This window comes from Misgurnus anguillicaudatus, chromosome 10 (genome assembly GCF_027580225.2).
Source record: "Misgurnus anguillicaudatus chromosome 10, ASM2758022v2, whole genome shotgun sequence".
Classification (NCBI taxonomy): Eukaryota; Metazoa; Chordata; class Actinopteri; order Cypriniformes; family Cobitidae; genus Misgurnus; species Misgurnus anguillicaudatus.
In genome coordinates, this window is record NC_073346.2 from 24,254,067 (window position 1) to 24,277,653 (window position 23,587).

The 23,587-nt window shown below is 36.3% G+C and overlaps 2 protein-coding genes across 10 annotated transcripts; one reads left to right on the top strand and one right to left on the bottom strand.

Moving 5' to 3' along the window:
- Positions 1-581: 581 nt before the first annotated feature.
- dcst1 (DC-STAMP domain containing 1) lies at positions 582-12,750 on the bottom strand. Of its 5 annotated transcripts, none has more exons than XM_055210189.2 (17): positions 12,610-12,750; positions 12,226-12,306; positions 12,010-12,135; positions 10,721-10,795; positions 10,511-10,639; positions 10,201-10,340; positions 9,581-9,752; positions 9,344-9,487; positions 8,916-9,037; positions 8,565-8,719; positions 8,384-8,483; positions 8,214-8,309; positions 7,974-8,100; positions 7,743-7,859; positions 3,942-4,084; positions 1,083-1,193; positions 582-886 (listed from the first exon to the last, which is right to left on the bottom strand). In XM_055210189.2, exons 2-17 carry the CDS (start codon positions 12,269-12,271, stop codon positions 647-649), a joined length of 2,043 nt encoding a protein of 680 aa, XP_055066164.2. In that variant the 5' UTR covers positions 12,272-12,306; positions 12,610-12,750; the 3' UTR covers positions 582-646. The 5 variants fall into 5 exon arrangements, with proteins under 5 accessions (XP_055066164.2, XP_055066165.2, XP_055066166.2 ...); XM_055210190.2 differs by having other exon boundaries at positions 12,482-12,664; XM_055210191.2 differs by lacking the exon at positions 12,610-12,750 and adding an exon at positions 12,412-12,430.
- Positions 12,224-23,258, top strand: dcst2 (DC-STAMP domain containing 2). Of its 5 annotated transcripts, none has more exons than XR_008645641.2 (18): positions 12,225-12,345; positions 12,467-12,508; positions 12,619-12,911; positions 13,184-13,354; positions 13,492-13,593; positions 13,703-13,897; positions 15,541-15,606; positions 15,824-16,037; positions 16,210-16,367; positions 16,786-16,950; positions 17,169-17,336; positions 19,999-20,099; positions 20,493-20,623; positions 21,134-21,258; positions 21,340-21,430; positions 21,766-21,871; positions 22,937-23,020; positions 23,116-23,258. XR_008645641.2 is itself a non-coding variant. In XM_055210185.2 (18 exons), exons 1-18 carry the CDS (start codon positions 12,332-12,334, stop codon positions 23,126-23,128), a joined length of 2,226 nt encoding a protein of 741 aa, XP_055066160.2. In that variant the 5' UTR covers positions 12,226-12,331; the 3' UTR covers positions 23,129-23,258. The 5 variants fall into 5 exon arrangements, 4 of the variants coding, with proteins under 4 accessions (XP_055066161.2, XP_055066160.2, XP_055066162.2 ...); XM_055210185.2 differs by having other exon boundaries at positions 12,226-12,345; positions 21,766-21,858; XM_055210186.2 differs by lacking the exon at positions 21,766-21,871 and having other exon boundaries at positions 12,224-12,345.
- The last annotated feature ends 329 nt before the right edge of the window (positions 23,259-23,587 follow it).

The following is a 23,587-nucleotide window of genomic DNA, read 5'->3' on the forward strand; positions in this document are numbered from 1 at the left end:
ATTTTCTGCAAGCATGTAAAAAAGATCATTGAAATTTGGCTCCCCTTGTGATGTCAGAAGGAGATAATACCACCCCTTTATCTGCACTATCCAACCACAGCACTGCCATTTAGTGCAGAGATCAATTCATTTGCATTTAAAAGGACACACCCAAAAACGACACATTTTTGCTCACACCTACAAAGGGGCAATTTTAACATGCTATAATAAATTATTTATATGGTATTTTAAGCTAAAACTTCACATAGGTACTCTGGGGACACCAAAGACTTATTTTGACATCTTTAGATAGATGCGTTTTTGATGGATTATTTTACATAACACTGAGTGTGTTTGGCTAAAATAAGAAATTCATATACACCTAAGATGGCTTGAGGGTGAGTAAAATATGGCCTAATTTCCATTTTGGGGTGAACTATCCCTTTAAAAAAATATACTGACACACTATTACTGTTATATAAAATACTAATAATATATTTGATATAGACATGTTCTTTTGCTTACAGAAACATTAAAAGACAGAAGAAAAAGTAAATTAGAAAATGAAATGATCAGTTTAAAAAATAAAAGCAGTAGAGGTGTTAAGTATATCATGTATTTATTTGTAATAAAGTCTTCTGCTTAGGACTGGTAAGTTCAGAGCCCCTTAACAGCCATAGTACACATCAGAATCAGAGTCACTTTCTTGAGGTTCACACTGGTTTTGAGGGCAGCAGCCATAGCAGATACTGCCCAAGTCCCTCCAGCATTGCTGACAATAGATGATTGTGCAACCAGCAGAACCGCACTCCACAGCCTGGTTCTGCCTCACAAACCCATCACACACCCAGCACCAGCGCAGTCGACAGCCCACACGCATCAGAGGGGCAAACAGAACCGACTGCACCTGAAAGACAAGAGGAAGATTTCAGTAAACAAAATATGATATAGTAGAGATTCATGAATGTATGTGATTTATTATTTAAAATGTATTTAACAAAGTATTAAACCTGCTGACTGTTTAAGTTAGCTGATTAGCTTTATAAAACATTTATTTAAACATTTAAATGTTTATATGAAATGATGAAATGTATCCTACAAACCGTTTTAAACGATTGCTTTCTATTCCTCAGCCGTTTGCGTTGTCTGTTGATAAAGAATAATCGTTTCTGGATCATTAGGTTGTAGAGAAATAGGATCCGTCTCTTTTCTCTCTAGTGATCAAATAGGATAGTGATCAGGTGGGTTTCGTCCAGTTACATAAAGAAGAGAACATTACTATTCTACCATTTTTTGAAATCTTTTTTTTTTATTTTAGATTACAGTAAAAAGAGTAAAAAATGAGAAACAACAGCAAGTCTGCAATTACTTGCCAAAGCAACCCAATAAATCAGATCAACAGATACCTTAGGCTCCTTAAAGGCAGAGTAAGCAGGTTTAAGTCTAAATAAGATCTAAAACACTTTTTTTCCAAATTTGTTTAAACTGTCTTTATATACCAATACATATGTAAAATGTAAGTACTCTGAAAAAGAGAGTATAAAAATCGAGGGTCCACCCCCCCTTCTGTGTTTCTTCTAAAGCCACGCCCCCAAAACACATGAACGCGCGACGCTGACAGGCTCTGCTGGGAGAAGCATTTACCTCAGACGAGCGGAGAGGAAGGAGTGCGGTGCATGTAGTAACATCATGTCACAATCACATGTAATAATACACCTAACTTTATCACTATGAATATAAACAAATAGGATGGCTTTTTTTTACTCACTAATAAGCTAGCATATCGATACTGGTAAAGTTTAAATATATATTTCGTTTGATTCGGTAACAAACGAGCTAGTTATACTTATAAGACAAAGCAAATTTCATGGTGAAGGTGAATTTCGTGGAAGATTCATAACATAAACGGTGTTTTGCATGGAAGAGTTTCCGTGATGAAAGCATTGTTGACTCGGATGAGGATTACACTCCGGAGACAATACCTCTACCGCATCGTCGACTCGGGGAAAAGCCATGCGATATTTACTCTCGTTTGATTTCTTCGTTTGTTACTTTTTTGCCTTGTTTGCCTTCACTGACTGCATATGCAGGTACTGTGAGTTCTGAATGCTCTTTCTCTGCCGTACTTTTGCTCTTCCTAGAGTGCCTCGTGCACGTTCAAATCAATCGGGCGTGCGCATGTGTGGGCAGATCCCGTAGCAACAGGGGTGGTGCCATGGTCGCGAGAGAGAGTGATAGTCACGCAAGCCAATAATTTTTTTCGTCCCGAATGGAAATAATTAGCTGTGTTTAAAACAGTCGTGAGAGGTCTACAGACACTCGAGTTTTATACTCTCTTTTTCAGAGTACTTAGATTTTACTTATGTATTGGAATATAAAGACAGTTTAAACAAATTTGTAAATTTTTTTTAGATAATTCCTGTCTATCCTGCCTTTAAACTAAAAAAATATATATATATATATTTTAAAATTGGTGCAAAAAAAACTTTAACGAAAAGAAGATTGTTTAATATGATCCAATTTGGCTATAAAGTCAAACTGAAAAGTATGTGTTAGTGGTTCACCTCTTCATGAATGAGATACTTGTTGTGGTAAAACAAAAGCTGAAATGGGCATTACAGGGGTCCTCTAATGCTGCCCAGGGGCCCTCGAATGCTGCAAATCTAATGCTATTACTGTAAAACCCTCTTATCTTATTAGTGCTTTACCACACACACACATTAGAGAACACATTTACTAAGTCATGTGTGAAAATGTTTCCAACGTTTGCACAGCACACTGTGTCCGATCTTTTGATTTGCTGAAATGGATCTGTTATTTGTGACCAAACAGATGAAATTGTAAAAGATATTCATTTATGGACTTGCACATGTTGCACACCGTAGATCTGAGCAAAGGAACCCAAGCTTGTAATATTTTACTACAAATACTTATGAACCACTAAAATCAATGTACACTATTGAATTGTTACCAAAACACAAATTGTTTTGAAACACCTGAAATATTCTTTATCATACAACCACATCTAATATGAAAGAAAATATAATAAAAACACAGTTTATTATTACAGGAGAACTAGCAGTAAACAAAAACGATATCAGGGGAAGACATTTCACCTGTCATTGTGCTTTATGTTTGTTTCAATTATATGCTGGCGAGACCATTGGCATTTCTCCAAGCCTTCCTGTGCCAAAAGCGCAACAACAAAAAACAGCCCGCACAATAATAAATATTCTCCTTCTGAGGTTATTTTTGTGAATGGTGCCAATATATTTTTTATTAAGAAATACATAAATTGATTTTTACATACATATTCTGGATATTTGTTAGTAAAAATGAGTAAGACGAAAACTATTGGCTCTTGTACCTCAATTGGTATAGCATTGCTACCAACTACACCCATTATATACGTATCGTAAAATGTATACATTGAATGCACTGTAAGTCACTTTAAATAAAAGTGTCTGCCAAATGCAAAAAATTAACATAATTCACACACACAGTGTTACAGTGATGGTTATACAGGAAAGCCTTGAGAAGATTATCACCATCGATTTTTATATCAATACATTCCATACAATATTACAAAAAGTCCATTTACTGTAGTAGTATTATTACTACATCTGTCTGGTTATGTAATACTAAACGTGATCAGCATTAGAAAGTGCAAGCACCTACAGAAGAGTGACTTAATCTCATTTAATCGCATTAGCCAAAGAAACGCATAAGGAGCTTCTGATGTTTATGACTGGCCAACAATGTGAATGATATACATACAGGGCAGCGTGTTGTACTAGCGCCTTCTCCTCCATCCAAACAAATAAATCACTCAGAAGCAAATTACTTTAAACTTGTTCAGTGGAGTGTAAGACCTATTTGTTAAAATGTTCATTCATAGATGTCAGAAAAACGTATGGTTCACAGACTATAAACTGAATCTACACTCCTGCAGGTGGTGTTACCTTAGGAAAGTAGAAGGTTGTGATGACCCTCCGCAGACGGTTGGTATAAACCTGCAGACAGCACATGAGGCCCATCAGTAACAGGGGGGTGAAGATCCACAGGTAGTTTGACTGTTCTAAGGCATGTGGTTGGGGTAAACAATCTAAACACAGATAACACAAACATGGATAATTACTGTTAACTTTTAGTAACAAAACTGCTTAAAATGTACAGTATGGAGTAATTTAGATAAGTATGATTAGATTTTAAAAGTCACCTAATATGAGAAATTCACATAATAACATAATTGTGTCACCTGTGTGTGTACACCACCCTGTAATAATAAAAATCTGCACACTCTTTTAATTTTAAACTCTCAGGTCTCATGGGACAAGCTGTTTTGTGAGTAAACTGATGTCACTTTGTGCAGGCCCCGCCCACAACCATCCAAAGACAACAGTTAAGGTAAATAATTTTTATGTTAAATCTTTTTTAAGTAATGCATTACCACACGTTCATTATGAACAGTGAAGTAAGGTTATTGTCTTATTAAAAAACACTGTATTTTTTTAGTATGGATAACAGTAAACAGAAAGGGAAGCAGCGGCTCATTTGCATTTAAAGACACACTCAAAAACAGCACTTTTCCTGTGCATCTAAAAATGGGCCTTTTCAATATAACAAAGGATCTAAAGGGTATTGGGACCATAGATATGCATAATAAAAGCTAGATGTCTTAAGGCGAAGTCTCTAATGTCATCACCGGCAGCCATCTTGTTTCAGTCAGCTCGCTCACTCGTAGCATTGTGTTTAAATGGTGCATGTACTTTTAAATAACCATAACTTGCACAATTTTCTACCGATTTTCAAATGGTTTGATTTCTTACAAACGTTATTAACGTGGCTATAATTCTGGATGCTTGAACATGTTTCATGAACATTATTCATAAGTATGCAGTGTCATAGGTACATCTCTGATGTTTATTACCAACCAAACCATTTGAAAATTGGCAAGTTATGATTATTTAAAGTTATTTAAAACACAATGCTACAAGTGAGCGAGCTGACTGAGACAAGATGGCCGCCAGGTGCGGACTTCGACCTCCATTGGCCAACAGCGCGGGCGAGACATCTAGCCTTTATTATACATATCTATGAATGGGACCTGAAATGGCACAGGCACATTCTGCGAACACTTAACACTTATATTACATCTTGAGAAATTATCATATTAGGTGACCTTTAAAGTTGTATTCATTTCGACATTTGCAGAATTGTACTTACTATTTTATGTGTCTATTAAACCCCTTGTTGACAAACTATTTTCTTTATTAGTCGGTGTTATAAACCCTGTTTCAGTCGAAACTGTAGTAAATTCTTTTGCAAGGCATAACAGTGTCTAATCATTGTGACAACGGGTGGCAATATGCAATACAAAAGCACTAATAATGATATCAGTTTACTTTGACTAATGGACCTCAGATGATGCATCACATTTAGAAATGGATACCCCAGTTATTTAAGGTAACCATCAGAATAAGCTATTGCTTAATCAGGTTACATAGGAAATAAATGGCAGACAGAGTGCACGAGTCACATCATGCCAGTGTGTTATAAATAGACCTCTGAATAGCCAGTTTGTGTGAGTAACGCCATGTGCCAACAGGTCAACATCAGGTCTGTTTGGATGAGACAAACAGAGAGTTTAACTCTGATCAGATTAAACATGCAGCTAGACCAAAGACGTCACATGGCCTCAGAAGAGACAGACTGAATCATTCTCCCATCGGTCACCTGGGGTAGCCAGGAAAGAAATCGTGTGCCTCACATTTAAGAGCTCCTTGTGTATTAAGTGCTGTAGGAAAATCAACAAGCCAAATAAATCTGCAATAAAAGTTGTAAAGGGGACATTTCATAAGACTTTTTTTAAGATGTAAAATAAGTGTTTCCTGTTCCCAGAATGCGTATGTGAAGTTTTAGCTCAAAATACCATATAGATCATTTATTATAAGATGTTAAAATTGCCACTTTGTAGGTGTGAGCAAAAATATGCCGTTTGGGTGTGTCCTTTAAAATGCAAATGGGCTGATCTCTGCACTAATATGCACAACCGGCGCAACGTCATAGAATGTCTCTGAACAGGTTCACGCTCACTTTTGGGGGAAAACAAACTAGACCTTCCATTGACTTACATTCAAAATAGTGGAACAAAGCAACGCTCGTACACAGCCGGCAGGCGTAAATAACTTATGAAATCACTCAGATTAAACATGTTGAGTAATTATCTGTCCACCCTGCCTGCCATAGAGCACGAAAGATACATTAACACATTTAATTTGGTCAATATAAAAACATGTCCCTTTCTTTCTCCCATGCAGCGTCAAATTTGTGTAACAGGTTCTAGGTTTTCTAGGTTGATAGAAGCACTAGGGTCCCAATTATAGCACTTAAACATGGAAAAAGTCAGATTTTCATGATATTTCCCCTTTAAGAACAAGACAATTAATTATTTTTCCATCTCTGACGTCTCACAAGCAACAAGCTTAAAGAAATATTCCATTTTCTTAAAAGAAAAATCCAGATAATTTACTCACCACCATGTCATCCAAAATGTTGATGTCTTTCTTTGTTCAGTCGAGAAGAAATTATGTTTTTTGAGGAAAACATTGCAGGATTTTTCTCATTTTAATGGACTTTAATACACACCAACAATTAACACTTAATTAACAAGTAACAGTTTTTTTCAACGGAGTTTCAAAGGACTATAAACAATCCCAAACGAGGCATAAGGGTCTTATCTAGCAAAACGATTGTCATTTTTGACAGGAAGGATTGCAAATATACACTTTTAAAGCACAACTTCTCGTCTAGATCCGGTCCAGCGCAACCTAACGTAAATGCGTAGTAACGTAGGAAGGTCACGTGTTACATATATAAAACGCACATTTGCAGACCATTGTAAACAATAAACTGACACAAAGACATTAATTAATATCAGTTGACATACAACAACGTTGGAACGGTCCTCTTTCTCAACACTTGTAAACACTGGGGCAGAGTTTCGCGTTCGTCCTCTGTGACCTCTTGACGTCATGACGTATTGCGTGGGGTCACACTGGCGCATCACGACCGGATCTCGACGTGAAGTTGTGCTTTGGGGGTGTATATTTGTTGTTTTTCTTGTCAGGGGTGACGGTCGTTTTGCTGGATGAGACCCTTGTGCCTCGTTTGGGATTGTTTATGGTCCTTTGAAACTCCGTTGAAAAAGAACTGTTGAGTGTTGAGTTGAGTGTTGATTGTTGGTGTCTATTAAAGTCCATTAAAATGAGAAATCTTGCAATGTTTTCCTCAAGAAACATAGTTTCTTCTCGACTGAACGGGGAAGGACATCGGCATTTTGGATGACATGGTGGTGAGTAAATTATTTGGATTTTTCTTTTAAGAAAATGGAATATTCCTTTAATAATTCAGACAATCATCAGCAGAGATCCGTCTGACTACATGGGCAAAAGCTGCTCCAAAAAACACAGTGAGATGTTGAGTGATCTCTAAAGGCTGGATCACGCTGGCCAACAAATGTCAACAAACACCACCAATTGGAACATCATAAATTTGCCCGTTGAATTTGAAATGTTTTTGTTGGGAAACATAACACTCCGTCCACACCAATTGCAAGTGCCACATCAAGACTAGTAAGGGGATTGCAAGTAATATAAAGCTGTCAACACTGAAAGGATGCATTCATGTTCAAATGATAACAGAGCTAACAGAAACAGTTAGAAAAGCAATATTTCTAGGACAAAGATTGGTAGATAACCTACGCAAGTTACTGGATTGAACATCAAGATTGGAGGAGCTGTTGAAGGCACCGATGGTTTTCCGCAGAAGTTTGGCTAACATGGAATCTCCACCAATTACAATGTCTGCATGCTGAACACCTTTGGAAACAGAAATATATTATTTAAAATAATTTATTTTGCAATGCATTAATTAACCCAACCACAAATGTTTAAGATCAAGGACTTTGATAATGTCCCTGTGTTTGTGCTCACTTGTAACTGAGTACTCGGTGAAAGTGTGTCTTCGAATGAGGTCAAAGATGTTGTAAAGGATTCCATCAACGGCAAGCAGAACACATACAAACAAAGCTAGAGAGACAACCTGCATGAAGCCCATAATCTGCACAGAAAACAAATATTTTCACAACATCACCATCAATCTGTAAAGGTGCAGTTTTATCATTAGTCTGATATTAGTTCAAATAGTTTCTTCTATCCTAATATATGAAGTACCACAGGCATGAGCTCGCTGGGGTGGATAGATAAGCTCCATGGGTTGATCAAACTCTCCTGCTCTGCTTTCTTCAGTGGCAGCAAATATCTTTTATCCTAAGACAGATACTGAAATCTGTTTAAATCCATATATGACTCTACAATGTAGAAAGTGTATTGTTGTAACTTACTGCTCTCATTCTACGGGCATCAATCTGCCTAAAATAGGTTGTAATATAAACATTGTCAAAGCGAATATCTCTGCAATACTGATGGACATATCCAAATGCTCTGCAAAGAAAATGAAACAATCTATATTAAACAACTTTTTGATGAGTTATGATGACTTTGTTGTCTTCATAAGAAACTTACGAGGTAAAGACAGTGATGAAGGTGAGCGAGAGGAGGATACGAATCACTTCAGCTATCCGCTTAGCAATGACTGCCTTCTCCTCAAAGACGCGCCTCAGCTCCTTAGAAAAATCCTGGAGGATGTTCACTCCTAACACTGACTGCTGCTCCAACTTCTGAAAGGCCAACCGTAAAATGTTATCGTCGAGTGAAAGTTGTAGGTGTATGTCAATCACATTGTTTTTAATGGTTGCTGCTTCTGAAACTATAATACATTCCATGATTCATGATGTCTTAAAACATCAAATGCCCCCTATGCATGTTAAAGGATGAAGATTTAGGTTTTTCAGTTTGCTGTAGAGTTTGCCGCACCTGATAAACTACATTTGTGGTGAAGTGTTCAGCAAGTCGATTAATGGAGTAATTGAGTTTGTCGAAAGTCTGGCCAAAGTTTCCTTCAACGGGAATCTTCTCTGTGCACCACGGTGACATTACTGAGAGAGAAAGAACCCATATATTAAGAAAAATATACCTGGAAACCTAAACAAAAAAAGTAAGAATATTGTTTATCGTGTACATTTTATACATGGCCTTCTGTGCTAAACTGAACATTGCTTGTTAGATAATGTACATACAATTTAGAGATAGATAGCTAAAAACAACACAGTGTGTGTGTCATAGTTTGTAAAAATATTGGATGAGCAAAACAAAATTCTAACACAAAATTAAAAAAAAATGTAAATATGTGATAAATTAAAGATCTGACGTATACTTATTGAGGACTGCATGCAGCATTGTACCTCTCATGACATCGCAGAGGAAATGAAATGTCATAGGTACACAGAGGATGTGGTTGATAAGAGGGGCTTGAATGGTATTCATACACTCTTCCCACTTATTGTTGAACCAATCCTGACACCGACCAATTCCCTCCTGGACCACATCTGTTACAAACATCATTTAGTATTCACTGTTGTAGAAGTGAAGATTATGATTAAGTTAAACAGTAGCTTGTTTTTCATGTCATTTACACTCACAATCACAGCGTGCCATCGTCTTCTCTACATATTCCTCCTGAGTGCTGTTAGCTGTGTGCACAGACTCCTTACCAAAGGAATCATATCCAAACTGACCCATTACCTCGTCCCGAATTTTCTGGAACTCCCTGCTCACGTTTTGAGCATCTTTCTGAAATTCCACACTGTCTTTCTGAGCAGACAGACATGCATGGGACAGACATATGTAGATTTTTTTATTCAAACTGGCAGTATTTACTTCTGGTAGTCGTAAGCTGTGGTGCGTTGAATTTGACACCTCAGGAGAGAGATGACAATAACCAGTTTCACATAATTATGTAATACTTTTGAGTAGAAAGCACATGTCTGAAAAAAAATCCTTAACCTCCTAAGACCTAAGCTTTGGTTTGGCTTGCATTTTAGATTTCTACCAGCTATTTGGGGTTAGGAAGAACCAATAAATATAATAACCAAATATTTTTCTTTAGTTAAATAATTATTATTAATTATAAAATACTTCTGTTATTTAAATAAGCTTGCATTGTTGTATATTACATTATATTAAAATAATATAATAATGTATATAGTGTAATAAATATGTTGAGTATATTCACACTATTTGTGTTTTTATCCGGACTTACCGCTATCTCCTGCACTACATCTACAAAAGGCTCTGTCACCATTCTCCACATGACCTTGCTGTGTGAGATCTGCAGATCTATGTTACAGCCCATAGAAAAGGCCACATCCTGTACATTATGCTGGATATTTGCAATGGGTCCTGATGGGACAAGTGATAGGTTTTAAGCATGGAATGCATGCCATAGAAATTTACTTGACAAACATGAAATGTTAATGTTTTAAAATACTGAAATTAAAGTTAAGTAAACGATCATACCCACAGTTTATTCATTATCAAAATGTGTGTAATTGTATGTTTTGAGCATTTACCTTGGTAAAGTCTATGCAAGACAAAAATCATGAGGAATGTGCGACCTTTTGATCCAAGCATACTGGGAACCATGAGGAGGACTGAACAGCGGAACAGTGATGAAAATATGCCACCAAGAATGCATACACCTGCACGACACATACTAGAAACATTACACATGTTTCAGTTTTTAGTTGTATCTTCAGCTAATGTGAACAATGCCTACTCACCTACAAACAGACATCCAACAACAACACGTGGTATTGTTGTCATGGCAATACCGTAAATGAGTCCGAAGAACAATCCTTAAAAACATGTTAAAGGAATAGTTCATTTTCTTAAAAGAAAAATCCAGATAATTTACTCACCATCATGTCTTTGTACAGTCCAGAAGAAAATATGTTTTTTGAGGAAAACATTGCAGGATTTTTCTCATTTTAATGGACTTTAATGGACACCAACACTTAACACTTAACTCAACACTTAACAGTTTTTTTCAACTGAGTTTCAAAGAACTCTAAACGATCCCAAACGAGGCATAAGGGTCTTATCTAGCGAAACGATTGTCATTTTTGACAATAAAAATAACGAATATACACTTTTAAACCACAATTTAACCACAATTTAACCACAATACTAATTAACGTCTTTGTGTCAGTTTATTGTTTAAAATGGTCCGCAAATGTGGGTTTTATATATGTAACACGTGACCTCCCTACGTCACTACGCATTAACGTTAGGTCGCGCTGGACTGGACCTAGACGAAAAGTTGTGGTTTAAAAGTGGATGTTTTTTATTTTTCTTGTCAAAAATGACAATCGTTTCGCTAGATAAGACCCTTATGGCTCGTTTGGGATCGTTTATAGTCCTTTGAAACTCCGTTGAAAAAAACTGTTACGTGTTGAGTTAAGTGTTAAGTGTTGGTGTCCATTAAAGTCCATTAAAATGAGAAAAATCCTGCAATGTTATCCTCAAAAAACATAATTTCTTTTCGACTTAACAAAGAAAGACATCAACATTTTGGATGACATGGTGGTGAGTAAATAATCTGGACTATTCCTTAAAGCCAGGTTAATACCCTGTTACTACTACAATGAAAGTTTATGTAAGCTATGTTAGCTAATATGCTACTGTAAGTAAGACACGCCCTCCATCCAAAACCCCGCCCTCAAAATAAATCAGTGCACTCAATTTAAATGATGTACCACGTGGGTTACATGTGAAAAACAACAACAGCAAAATACAGTTTTATTTACACCACAAACTAACGTTTCAGCTTTTTTCCCCAAGGTCTGCAAATAAACGCTCAAAATTGTTAACAAGCAAAAAATCGCCCCAAATGCGTTCTTAATTGGTTAACCAAAGAAAGATTTTTTTAGAGTAAATCGACACAGTAAATCACTTTTAAATTAACTTTTAATATAACAATGATTTATATACAAATTATTCATGTTAAAAAATAAATAAGTAAAATTTAAAATATTTAACAAAAACAATCAGCTTTTGCAGTTCCACTCACCCGTCCCACTCAGAGCACCAAACCCGGCGCCCACCACACGTCTGACTACAGGACAGTCTGACATTGGGCCAAACAGGAACTTATGAACAGTGAGCGGCAGAATGCATTTACTCACCTGCTCCAAAGCTACAAATCCACAAAAAATGCGATATTAATGACATGTAATGGTACTGTAACTAATGAATATTTTTATTTCTAAAAACAAGAGAAACTCACTTGTGTGTGGTGCTTTACTTTCATTGGTTTCACTGAGACTCGCCATCGCTGGATACTATTGAAGGTCCCTTGTGAGAAACACTACAAAAGATATCAGTTTTAAAAGATGCCGTGCAGCGAGTCAGTTACAACATCTCATTGTTTTTATATAAAACAGCTACTGTATCTTTGACATGGGTATCTTACTAAAAATGGTTTAGTGAAACAAACTTTGATCCAACATTTGTTATATTTTTCATAGAGGAGCAGTTTATACCTCATCACGATTTACTGTACTAGGCAGGTAAGTTAAGAGTGGGAGAAACGATTGATCATGTTCAAGATGTGTCTGTTTCTCGAACAATCTAATACTAATGTCTTTATTTCGACTTTTCTTCTCTTCACCTGACTCAGGATGGCGTTGATAACAGCAGCAAACCAAACCTTTCCAAAAACTTTTCATAGAAAACGATCGCGCATGCGCCGTAGAAGGGCGACGCGTCAGGCTAGGCGCAGTGTTTGTGGGTTTGCTCTGGGTTTATTCCTCGCCTCTATGTACGGTATGACAGCACTGTTCATCCAAAACCACAACATCAGCTTCTGCGTCATCACTACCGGCATCCTCGCCGCGGTCACCGGGTTTGGATCGGGTCTCTCCGACCGCGTGCGAACCAACGTCATGCTGATGCTGCCAATGTTGTGCTCGAGTAACTGAACGCTTGAACATTTGATTTACAGTATAGCATAGCCTACCATTTACACTGTAAAAATGTTGACAAGTGAACTTTACTGTACTTTTACTGTAAATGTAATTTATTAGTATTTTACATCTCTAGGCTACACCAGTTTGCTACTGTATTCTGTAATACTGTAGCCTATGTGGTTTACATTAGTCCTGCCAAAATACAGTACGTAACTGTAAAAGTATTTTTCTGTAAAAGTTTTCTAATAAAATGTTTTCTCTCTCTCTCTCTCTCAGGAAAGGGCACACATTTCTTTCTTTTTCTCATCTGTACGTTGGTTATTCAAGGCCCAGTGAGCAACACAATGGAGAACGTTGAACGTGCTGCAGACAGTGTAATCTGTGGTGCAGAACTGGTCATGAATCAGACCCAGCAACTTATACAGCAATCCAGAACTCCACTGTTGCGTGAGTCCATTTATCACATCACTGATTTTAGATCTTTAAATTATTATTGCAGACTTCTGAGCCATCTAACCATCGTTCACTTTAACATTGGCATTTGTTGCATATCTGTCAATCTCTAAAAAACCTTTTATGTTCAGCGGCCTTGAATAGGATTAAAACGATAACAAGGAATGCCTACTCAATGGCAGGCCGAGCACAAAACGTAATCAGCACACTGACGGAATCTGTGCGGCATGTCGGTGAGTGGGCCAATCATCACACTAACATCATTTGTATACCGATTTGACATGTAAGTGTTTTTGAAATCCTGCATAAACGCATCTCTCTCCCTATCTAATTGTGTTTCAGCTGGTACTCTGAGAAATGTCATGCACTTTTTGGTGAATATCGGTGACCTGTGTAATGATAAAGTAGGTATGCCACATAAGAAGTGCACTACGCTGTTTGATGGTGCCCGTGAGGACTGCATGGAGCTGCTCTCCGTGTTCTCGTTCTTATGCCACCTCCTGGATGGATTTCAGCCTCTCTGCGGTCTTGCACGTGGTACGACTCTCAGTCATATGATTAGACCCTTGAGAGCCCTCTTATTTTTCTTCTTACAGGAAGCCTCGGTGGCCATAGTGCTCTGATTCCTACTGTAATTTACAGTATCCTGTTTATTTTCACTGCCACAGCCATTTAGTTTTATTATATTTGGAACGATGCTGTGTTTACTTTGTCGTTGTATATTACTGATGGAGCAGTTTGTTAGTGTTAAGGGATACTGTAGTTATCTCTCACAGTTCAAGCCGATATACTGTATAGGCCTAAACTATCGTTCAAAAGTTTAAAAACACACTCATTCTTTTATACATTTTATAATAATAGTACTTATTAAACTGTGGAAAAACACAACCATGGGATTTTGTGTTGTGACTAAAAGCATCCATAATAAATCAAAACCATGATATATTATAACATCTTCAAAGTAGACACCCTTTGCCTGGAATTTGCAAAAATGTGCTCGTGGCATTTTATCAAGCAGCTTCTTGAGATCTCACCCTGAGATTTTATTATGGGCTCTTAATGGCTTTTTCTGCATTATTTTGTGCGTTATAAGTAAAGTATAAGAAATAGAAAAAAAATTTTTTTTAAATAATATATTATGTTGGCACAAATATGTTTTTGTCTACAAAAGTAATTTCAAACATTTAAAGATACACTATATGTGACGGTACATTGTTAAGACATTCTGTATAAATTACAGTTTTACTGGCAGCTGTTTGCCAGTAACTTACTGTAGATTTATATTTATGTTATTTATACAGACAATAATATTTTTATATTATTTATAAAAAACAACAGCCTCATTCAAAGCATTCTGGGAACCAAAATCTGAAGGAAAAATTTAAAAAAGGTTGGTGAGGATTTCTGGTTCCCAGAATGCTTTGCATGAGGCTGTTATTTTATACTTTTATTCTGTAAAGACAAAAACGTGTTAATGTTTAATGTTCATTTAACTTTGAACAAACTGTTGGAAGTAAAAAACATACATTTAAAGGGACACTTTTTTGAAAATATATTACACAGCGCCTGAAAATAGTCCCCTGCTATTGAAAGTAACCAGAGGGGCAATTTTCAGGCAGTGCATAATATCACTACGCCTGCTGCAGCCATTTTATAGCAGCAAAGTCTTTGATTGTTACGCCAGAATGAGAGTATAGTTCCTAGCCATATCTGCCTAGAAAATACCAACTTTTAATTTTCTGTCAATCTTAGTACATGATGTCGCTACAGAAGAGTCCAATTTTAAATAGGAAAAATGTCGAAATTCTTTTGGCTATTTGTTAGCGAGATGCTAATGGTCTGATCAGATTCAATGGATTATGCTATATGCTAAAAGCCAGACCCGGAGATCAGCTGAATGATCAGATTCAATGGATTATGCTATATGCTATATGGATTATGCTATCAGCTGAATGGATTCCAAAACAGTAAAAATCAAATGTTGAAAAATGTGCATATTTTCAAAAAAATTGGAGTGTCCCTTTAAATCTACAGTAAGTTACTGGCAAACAGCTGCATAACTACAGCAAATATTTTACAGTTTAGTGTATCACATATATAGAAAAATAATTAAATCGAATCCTGTACAGTTTTGTTGAGAAGAGATCATTTTTTGAAATTTTGATGAATTTTTCTGGCAGTTGGAGAGCTTTTCTGCATCTTGCCATCATATATTGCCGACCACATGAAGACTGCTTTGGCTTTTCGTAAGTACAGCTCTTCTGAGCTTCTGAGTGATTTACTAGCATGGACTGATTCTATATGCGTCATCTAAGACATTCAGTTACTCCGCAAGAAGCATGTGGACCTGATACTGTGTCCTCAAATTTGCTACCCTTTAGTTGTAATTTGTGGTTTTTTAAAATTCATTTTGGCATTGCCATTTTTGCACTAAACTCCATAAACTGTTGTTGTTTCCCTTAGCAACCATTACGGCATTTGATCGAATTAAGAAGGAGTTCGAATTCAACATCTCCGCCTCTATCCACTATGACCTGCATCTGAACAGCAGTCAGTCCATGCAGGATGCTGCTCAGGGGATCATGCAGGAGGTGTCCGAGGAGCTGGGTCTCCTCCAGGAGCTCAAGGTTCTACTGGCATACATGGGTTTCTTCCTGCTTCTCCTCATGTATCTCCAGTACGTACCTCATGTTAGATTAATAACCAAAACCAAAATGTTTTTGTATAGAGTTACATAAATTATAGACCTTTACGACGTATAGACCTTTGAACAGTACTGTACTTTTAGGTAATTCTGTATCCATTTATTCATGTGATCCTAATTTGTCTTTTTCTGTGTTCATGAATAGGGCCGTTCTGTATAAAAATCAGTACCTTCATAATGATGAATTTGACAACGTCTACATAACAGATCAGTTTATTGAGCTGGACAGGAAGTTCTCCAGACTGGGCAAAGCGGCAGTACTTCCCCTCAGTCACAAGGAAACTCTCACCTACATCAGGCCTTGTAAGTGCACGTGTTTGGGACTATAGATAGATGGTGTGGGGTGATGGGGCCAAAGAGGAAGGAAAAAAGGAAAGAATGTTTATTGATATATAAATTATATATATATGGTATATGGAGTTAAGGAGGCTAAGAGGTTCAAATAATCTGAGGAGAAAGATTAATGTGCACAAGAACAACTTTATCAACAGTAAATGTGTTTCAGAGTATGACAGATAGAGAACCTGCTCAGTTCCGTTCTTATGGGGCTGCAGATGCAGGGAGACTGCAAATATTGAAATGCAACCATCTTATAGTATATGATTGAAACTGCAAACTCTTAGCAACTTTAAAAATGGAAGATAGTCCAGTTAAATTCAGAGGGATTTTGACAGAAATTTATCTAAAACGAAAGAGTATTTGCCTCTTGTGTCTTCTGCAGGCTCTATGTATCTGACTGTAAGTGAGAGACGGACTGTGATTGGTCAGGTGTTGTCTTTGCTCAGGTATATAGCTATGACCTGTATACTGATAGCCATAGACCTTCTTGTTTTCTGGGTGTTTGAGTTGGTGCACCACCACGCTCAGAGCGAGATTGTGACCAAAGGTACGTTAGATGAAAATCACTAAATGGTTTCAATACAGTTCCCTTCTGAAGACTAATACAAGAAGCTGCGAACTTAATGTGCGTTTAAAATTTGTTTTCACATTACAGTACATATATTTGAACAAGACAAAATGTTACTTGTAGTCATTTATTATAAAGTATGGCTGTTTGATATTATTTAAAAATCATAATGATACTTTGTAATGTTTACTTTCCAGCTCCTGTAGTGGTTGCAGTACAGGTAAACGGATCTGGATACGCTTCTGATATCTTTAGGGACATTGTAGCCTCAATTGACATCTTGCAGAAAAGAAACATCACTGTGCTCAGCAAAAAATGTCTCATAAAGCCCTTGGAGCCAGACTACATGAGATACATGCTCATAGGTACAGCAACAATTTTTAAAACTTCAGTAAAGGGTAGTTGTATGTTGTTTTATAGTGACTTCTTGTGGTCAAGACTGGAATAGCACATGGAATAGAAGTGAGCTGTACTTTTCCACCAAATCAAAACTACATATATTAGTTAATTAACTTGTATTTAACCCTTAAACAGGCAATGTGCACCACGGGAACGCTCTCTTCAGTGTCTTGTTTGGGGCATAAAAAACATTTTTCAATCAAATCCTTTTATCACTTATCAAACCTTGGTCTGTCTTGAATATGTGGGTAACATTATTTGCTTCAAGTTTTTTTTTATCGATTGGTCAGCCTGACCTAAATCCAACATGGCCACCTGTTTTGCAGGACAGTCAGATTTTGTGGTAAGTAAATTTTCTTCTTTAAAAAAAATATTAATACTGCTAATATTAATTGTTACCATTGTATTAAGGTGCTAAAGAAGAAAATTTGGTTATATGTTGTTTATATTGTTATTTAGCACATTTTGAAATATACGTATCCCCTGAGATACATTGCCTGATTAGGGTATAAAAAAAGGATTAACCACAATATTGCCTATCTTTGTATTTTGAGTTGAAAAATATAATAAATGATCAAATTTGCAGGTTAAACTGATATTCGTATATTTAGGTGACTGCATCTAACTGGATATTTTCTTTCGCGGCTTCACAACAGCTAATTTTATGATATAAGGAATGATAGGGAATATGAGTTATAGAGCCGATACCAATGAATTCTTCAGATTTTGAGAAAAGTGATGAATATGATTTTTTTTGTGACAATGCAGCGGTGTATTAGAACCAAGAAATTTAGGTAATTTTCCAAATGCCAGGCATGCATTCCTCTAAATTGCAGCCAATAAGAGGCCTCTGCATGAAACACATATAGACACATATAGTTTACATTGAGGGGTAGTTCAGGTAGTATGCAAAATTAATCAATTCTTAAATAATTTACCAAACTATTATTATCTAAAAATATATATATTTTTTGCAGGTGGAGCAGAAAAAGCACCAACGAAGCCAATGAAGACATTCAAAAACTGCTCATTCTTAGTTAGGCCTACTTACATTTAGTTTGGTTATTTACATGCAATATTACTAGTTAACCTGTTGCTTACACTGTTTAAAATGGATGAAAAAATATGTATGGCATGTTTTAGAGCAAGAGAGGAAGTCAGAATCACACAATTTTTGCTGCAAATAAAAAATAAATTTTGATGACTTAATCCTTTTTTTATACCTTAATAGGGCAATGGTTCCTGGGAGATACAACTCATAAAATCCTGAATATATAAAATATTTTAAAAATTCCAGTGAATATCTTTTACATAAGTCCAGATGATACAAAAAATGTCATGAAATGATTTTTTGCTTAACGTTTTCCACTCTTGCCTGTTTAAGGGTTAAGATACTCACATTTATATTTACTCCTTTTGGTAGACCCTCTTATCCAAAGCAACTTACAGTACATTACAAGGCACACATTTTGTCACTATGTGTGTCATGGCCATTGTAATTCTAAGAATGTGAATATTTTGTTGTTACTGATAGTACACATCTATGAGATGTCTATTTGATGTCTGCATGAGTTGTTTCCTAAAAGATGTCATATAGATATTGAAGAGATCTTTGATTTAGAATGTGTGTAAAACAGCTCTTTAGCAGACATCTTACAGACGTACCTGTTTGCTTGCCAAGTTGTTAGCAATTTTAGAAGACAGAGAGCAAATCATTACCGACCGAAATACAAAAACAAACTACTAATTCAGCTGATCAACACTGTAAAAAAAATGCGTAGAAATTACAGTTAAATGAACATTAAACATTCACAAGTTTGTCTTTACAGAGTAAAACTAAAATAACAGCATCAAGCAAAGCATTCTGGGAAACAAAATCTGAAGCAAAAAACAGAAAAATGGTTGATGATGATTTCTGGTTCCCAGAATGCTTTGCATGAGGCAGTTATTGTATAGTTTTATTCTGTAAAGATAAAGACTTGATAAAGAGAATTTTTTTTTAAAAAACTTTTAACAAACTCTTGCCAGTAAATAACATAAATTTAAATCTACGGTAAGTTACCAGCAACCAGTTGCAGTAACACTGTAATTTCTACAGAATTTTTTTACAGTGAACAACTGAGGTAATGTAATGAATCTACCTGTGAATGAAAAAACTTAGGGAACTGTATCGTCTCCACTCTCCAAAAACCGGATACAGATTGTGAGAGATGCACTGGAGTGGCCGGGAAAAGACGAAGTGGATTATCGGAATCAGTGGATCTTTAGCAGAGTAGTAACAGAACACTTTAAGGGGGGGTTGGCGGTTGATGAGAAGGGCACCTCTCAGCCGATGAAGGCAGAAAGGCAGTGGCTCTAGCCCCCCTGCGCACAGGCCTGATGTGTGTGTTCCCTGAGTTAAACCTACAACATTTTGCAACTTTTTGAGCTACAGGATCTCTATTTTAAGTTAAACTACAAAACAGCTGGAGCAGCAATCTTTACACTTTATTCAGAACTGCACCTAGACTTCTTTTATGTTTTTACAACAGTCATTACAGTTTAGAGATAGCAACAACAATAGATGCATTTACACATTTATTCTTTATTTGAGTATATGCCTGATCTTTGTATCCTCTTCAAACAAAGGTCTTCTTTATGGATTCACTCTGTTTATTGTGTTTGCTGGTGGATATGTCAAACGCTTACAGAGGTTTGTTTGTGCCAGATACCATCCTCAAAGAGAAAAAGTAAGACAACATGCAACACACTCATCATCAGTTAACTTTTTCTGGCAGTTTACTGTAAACACTGTACCCACCCACATCATAACGTTCTTTTCTATTCAGAGATATCTCTGTTCAAGTCATCTTAAGACAAAACTGATGTGTGCCAATGAGGCTTGTAAAAGTAAAAACTGTGTCAGTGGTTAAAAGTGATTAAGTTTTTTGTGCCTTTAATAGAACATATATAAAATTACATGTTTATAACAGGTGTATAACAGTTTAAATATGTAGTTTTAAAAATTAGCCAAAAGACATAAACTAATGGTAACATATATATATATATATATATATATATATATATATATGCATTTTGTCAAAGTGTAATAGTAACATATTGTGTTTCTATGTGTTCTGCAGAAAAGGATCTGGTATCTCCACAGTCACATTCTCTCTCAGCGTGAATCTTTAGGAAAAGCTTTACTGAGAGCTATAACGCGAAATAGGGTAAACCAGCAAGACAATGGCATTATACAAACTCTGGTCAAATGGTGGGTCAGACAATCACAATTAAATGTATAGACACTATGCCAATTACTAAACCTGGCACATATTATAAGGTAGAAGAGGATAATCTATATCTTGATCAAAAGTTCAAATTCTTCATTAGGAACCTTATTAGTAAGAAGTAGAAATTAATGAGTTTTTGCCATGATAATAGCTATATGCTGATTGATAACTTGTGTGTAAACTGGGAGCTCTTGTTATGATGCTAAACTAATGCAGTTGCTGGTACAACTGGTTGCTGTTTTATTTTTTTCTATACTTTCTCAATTTCTCTTTTTAGATAACTAGATAATTTGTTGTATTGTGATGTCTGTTTGTTACTGTGTTGTGAGTACGCTGCAGCGGTTCTCTTGTCTGAGACAAATTTCTCCCAAGGGAGACAATAAAAACTAACTTGACCTTGAACTGGGGTTACACACGTGCGCCACAGTACTGATATTTAGGTTTAAAAAAAAAACGGCAGAATGTAAAACATAAAGTTAATCTTTTCACAGCTTGCCAGGAGGTACCGTCATAAGCAGATTCCTGAACATCAGTGAAGAATCGTGTATGGCATGTGGGAAGGTATTGGACAAAAGTGAAAATGAAATGCATACCTGCCCTACCGCTCACTGTACAGGTCAGAGATTTGACTAAACAGATTTAAGAAACCATCAGTAGTATAATTTCAGGTTTTTAAAACAACTGACTTCTTTTACAGGCTGTTACTGTTCCCCATGTTTTCAACTAATGGGAAACATTTGTGCAATCTGCTCAGGGGCCCTCACATTCCAGGATGCAGAGCAAGAGCTGTAGGTCAAATGACAAAACATGAATGGAGACACACATGAAATATTCTAAAATAAACACAAAATGACAGCATCTAAGTTAGCAATAGACTAGACCAAGTTGTCAGGGCATCTTTTTTTTATTCATACACAGTCGTGGGTTATTTGTGGTAAATGACAGCTGAATGTTTATTTAAGAAATACTGTATTAGAGATCAACATGATTACTATTATAAACTTATTTTCCCCATTGATTTTTATTTAGTTGGCCTGTTTGTTTTAATTTTGAGACTGGACAGAATAGTGTCATCAATACATATAGGACATGTACAGTTTAGGTCTATATTTGTGAGTTTCAGAGACTCCAGCGATGAGGAGGAAGTCAGTTTATGTGAGGATGCTACCACATCACAGACGAGGCAGAGGATAGAGGGGAGGGAACCAATGACCAGGTGTGTCTTCAGGGTAAAAAAATCTAAATGTTCTTCCAACAAAAGTAATAAAGTAACACATTTTCACAAGATTAGAGAGTACATTTATTATTTTATATACTGAATTAGATATACTGAATGTTAACATGTTACTAACAAGAATTATTTTGTGACTGGGCTTAGATACTCAAGTTTTTGTCCAAAACAAGTCAAAAGTTTTTTTTAACATGCAATTGTAATATGACCAAACGATTTTACATTAAACAATAGTTTAAAAGTTCATAGCATGTGGTTAATATTACTTAAAGGATTACTGTTTAGTGTTTGATGCCTTTATTAAAGGTGCATTGTGTAAATTTTAGCAGCATCTAGTGGTGAGGTTGCGAACTGCAACCAACGGCTCAGTCCACTGTTCACCCCTTGCTTTTGAAACACATAGAGAAGCTACGGTAGCCGCCACCGGAAAAACATGTCATCGTCGGAGACGATTAAGGGCTTCTGTAGAAACATGGCGGCACAAAATGGCGACTTCCATGTAAGGGGACCCTCTGTGTATGTAGATAAAAACGTCTCATTCTAAGGCAATAAAAACATAACGGTTCATTATAAAAAGGTCTTTATACACCCCTGATAATATAGTTTTGTGTATTATTTTGCATTTCTGTCAAGATATCCTTCTAAAAATTACACACTGCACCTTTAATGCTGCTGTTGTTGTCTCTGTTAATGTTCTGTTGTATTTAAAGGGATAGTTCACTTTAAAATGAAAATTCTGTCATCATTTACTCATCCTCATGTTGTTTTAAACCTGTATGAATTTATTTTTCTGATGAACACAAAAAAAGATATTTTGAGAAATGATGGTAAACACACAGCAGTAAGTGACCATAGACTTCCATAGTAGGAAAAAATATTTTGGAAGTATTGTGATAAATGACTAAGAAAATATTTTGATAAATGATGGTTAGCACATGGTTGTCGGTACCCATTAAATTCCATCATATTTTTTTATTCCTACTATGGAAGTCTATGGTCACTATCTGCTGTGTGCTTACCATCATTTCTCAAAATATATTTTTTGCTATTTATTTTTTTACAGTAGGGTACCTGAGCATGAAGAGGAAGGCGAAGCACAAGAGCACTCAGCCCTGGAGGACAATGGGGGCAAAGAGTTTGAGCTTAGGTATAACCTTTCATCAGTCACACATTGTAGTTACACAGGTGTAGCACTAAATCCAGTAATGTAATGTCTCTTGTGCATGTGTGTGTGTGTTTCAGTGACCCAGTCTGAACCCTTCCATATGAACCAGCAACCATACGGCCATCTAAATAGAAACCAAGGCCAAAGCATTTGTGTTTCATGTATTACCAGAATTTAGATTTATTCTGCAGTAAAAACATAAACGTTATATGAAAGCTAACAGTTGGAATGCGTTTTTATGCTGATCCTTATCACAGCTGTAGCATGTACTACGTTACTGAAACTATGATGAAACTACACGTGCATCTCGGCATGACATCAAACAGAATGCAGTTTGACTGGTTACATTCTCCGCCTGATGAATGTCCGGCATGAGTCGCCTGTGTAACACAAATATGTTGCACTTTTTAATCAATAGATTTCGGGAAATGCGGAAATACCAGTCAGCGTGTGTTGCAAATTAACATACTACACATGCAAACTTCCCATTCAAACTCCCAACGAGACAGCGCTGGTCAGCTGATGAAATACTAGCGCTGCACAGACCAA

Excerpts from the sequence above, each read along its gene's own strand:
- dcst1 (XM_055210189.2), bottom strand. The coding sequence starts at position 12,271 with ATGGCGAGTCTCAGTGAAACCAATGAAAGTAAAGCACCACACACAA. Across the intron at positions 12,136-12,225 it reads AAGTAAAGCACCACACACAA|CTTTGGAGCAGGTGAGTAAA; the intron begins GTGAGTTTCTCT and ends GTGGATTTGTAG. Across the intron at positions 10,640-10,720 it reads TGTTGGATGTCTGTTTGTAG|GTGTATGCATTCTTGGTGGC; the intron begins GTGAGTAGGCAT and ends TGTGTCGTGCAG.
- dcst2 (XM_055210185.2), top strand. Across the intron at positions 12,509-12,618 it reads CGATTTACTGTACTAGGCAG|GATGGCGTTGATAACAGCAG; the intron begins GTAAGTTAAGAG and ends CACCTGACTCAG. Across the intron at positions 16,951-17,168 it reads GAGCGAGATTGTGACCAAAG|CTCCTGTAGTGGTTGCAGTA; the intron begins GTACGTTAGATG and ends TTTACTTTCCAG.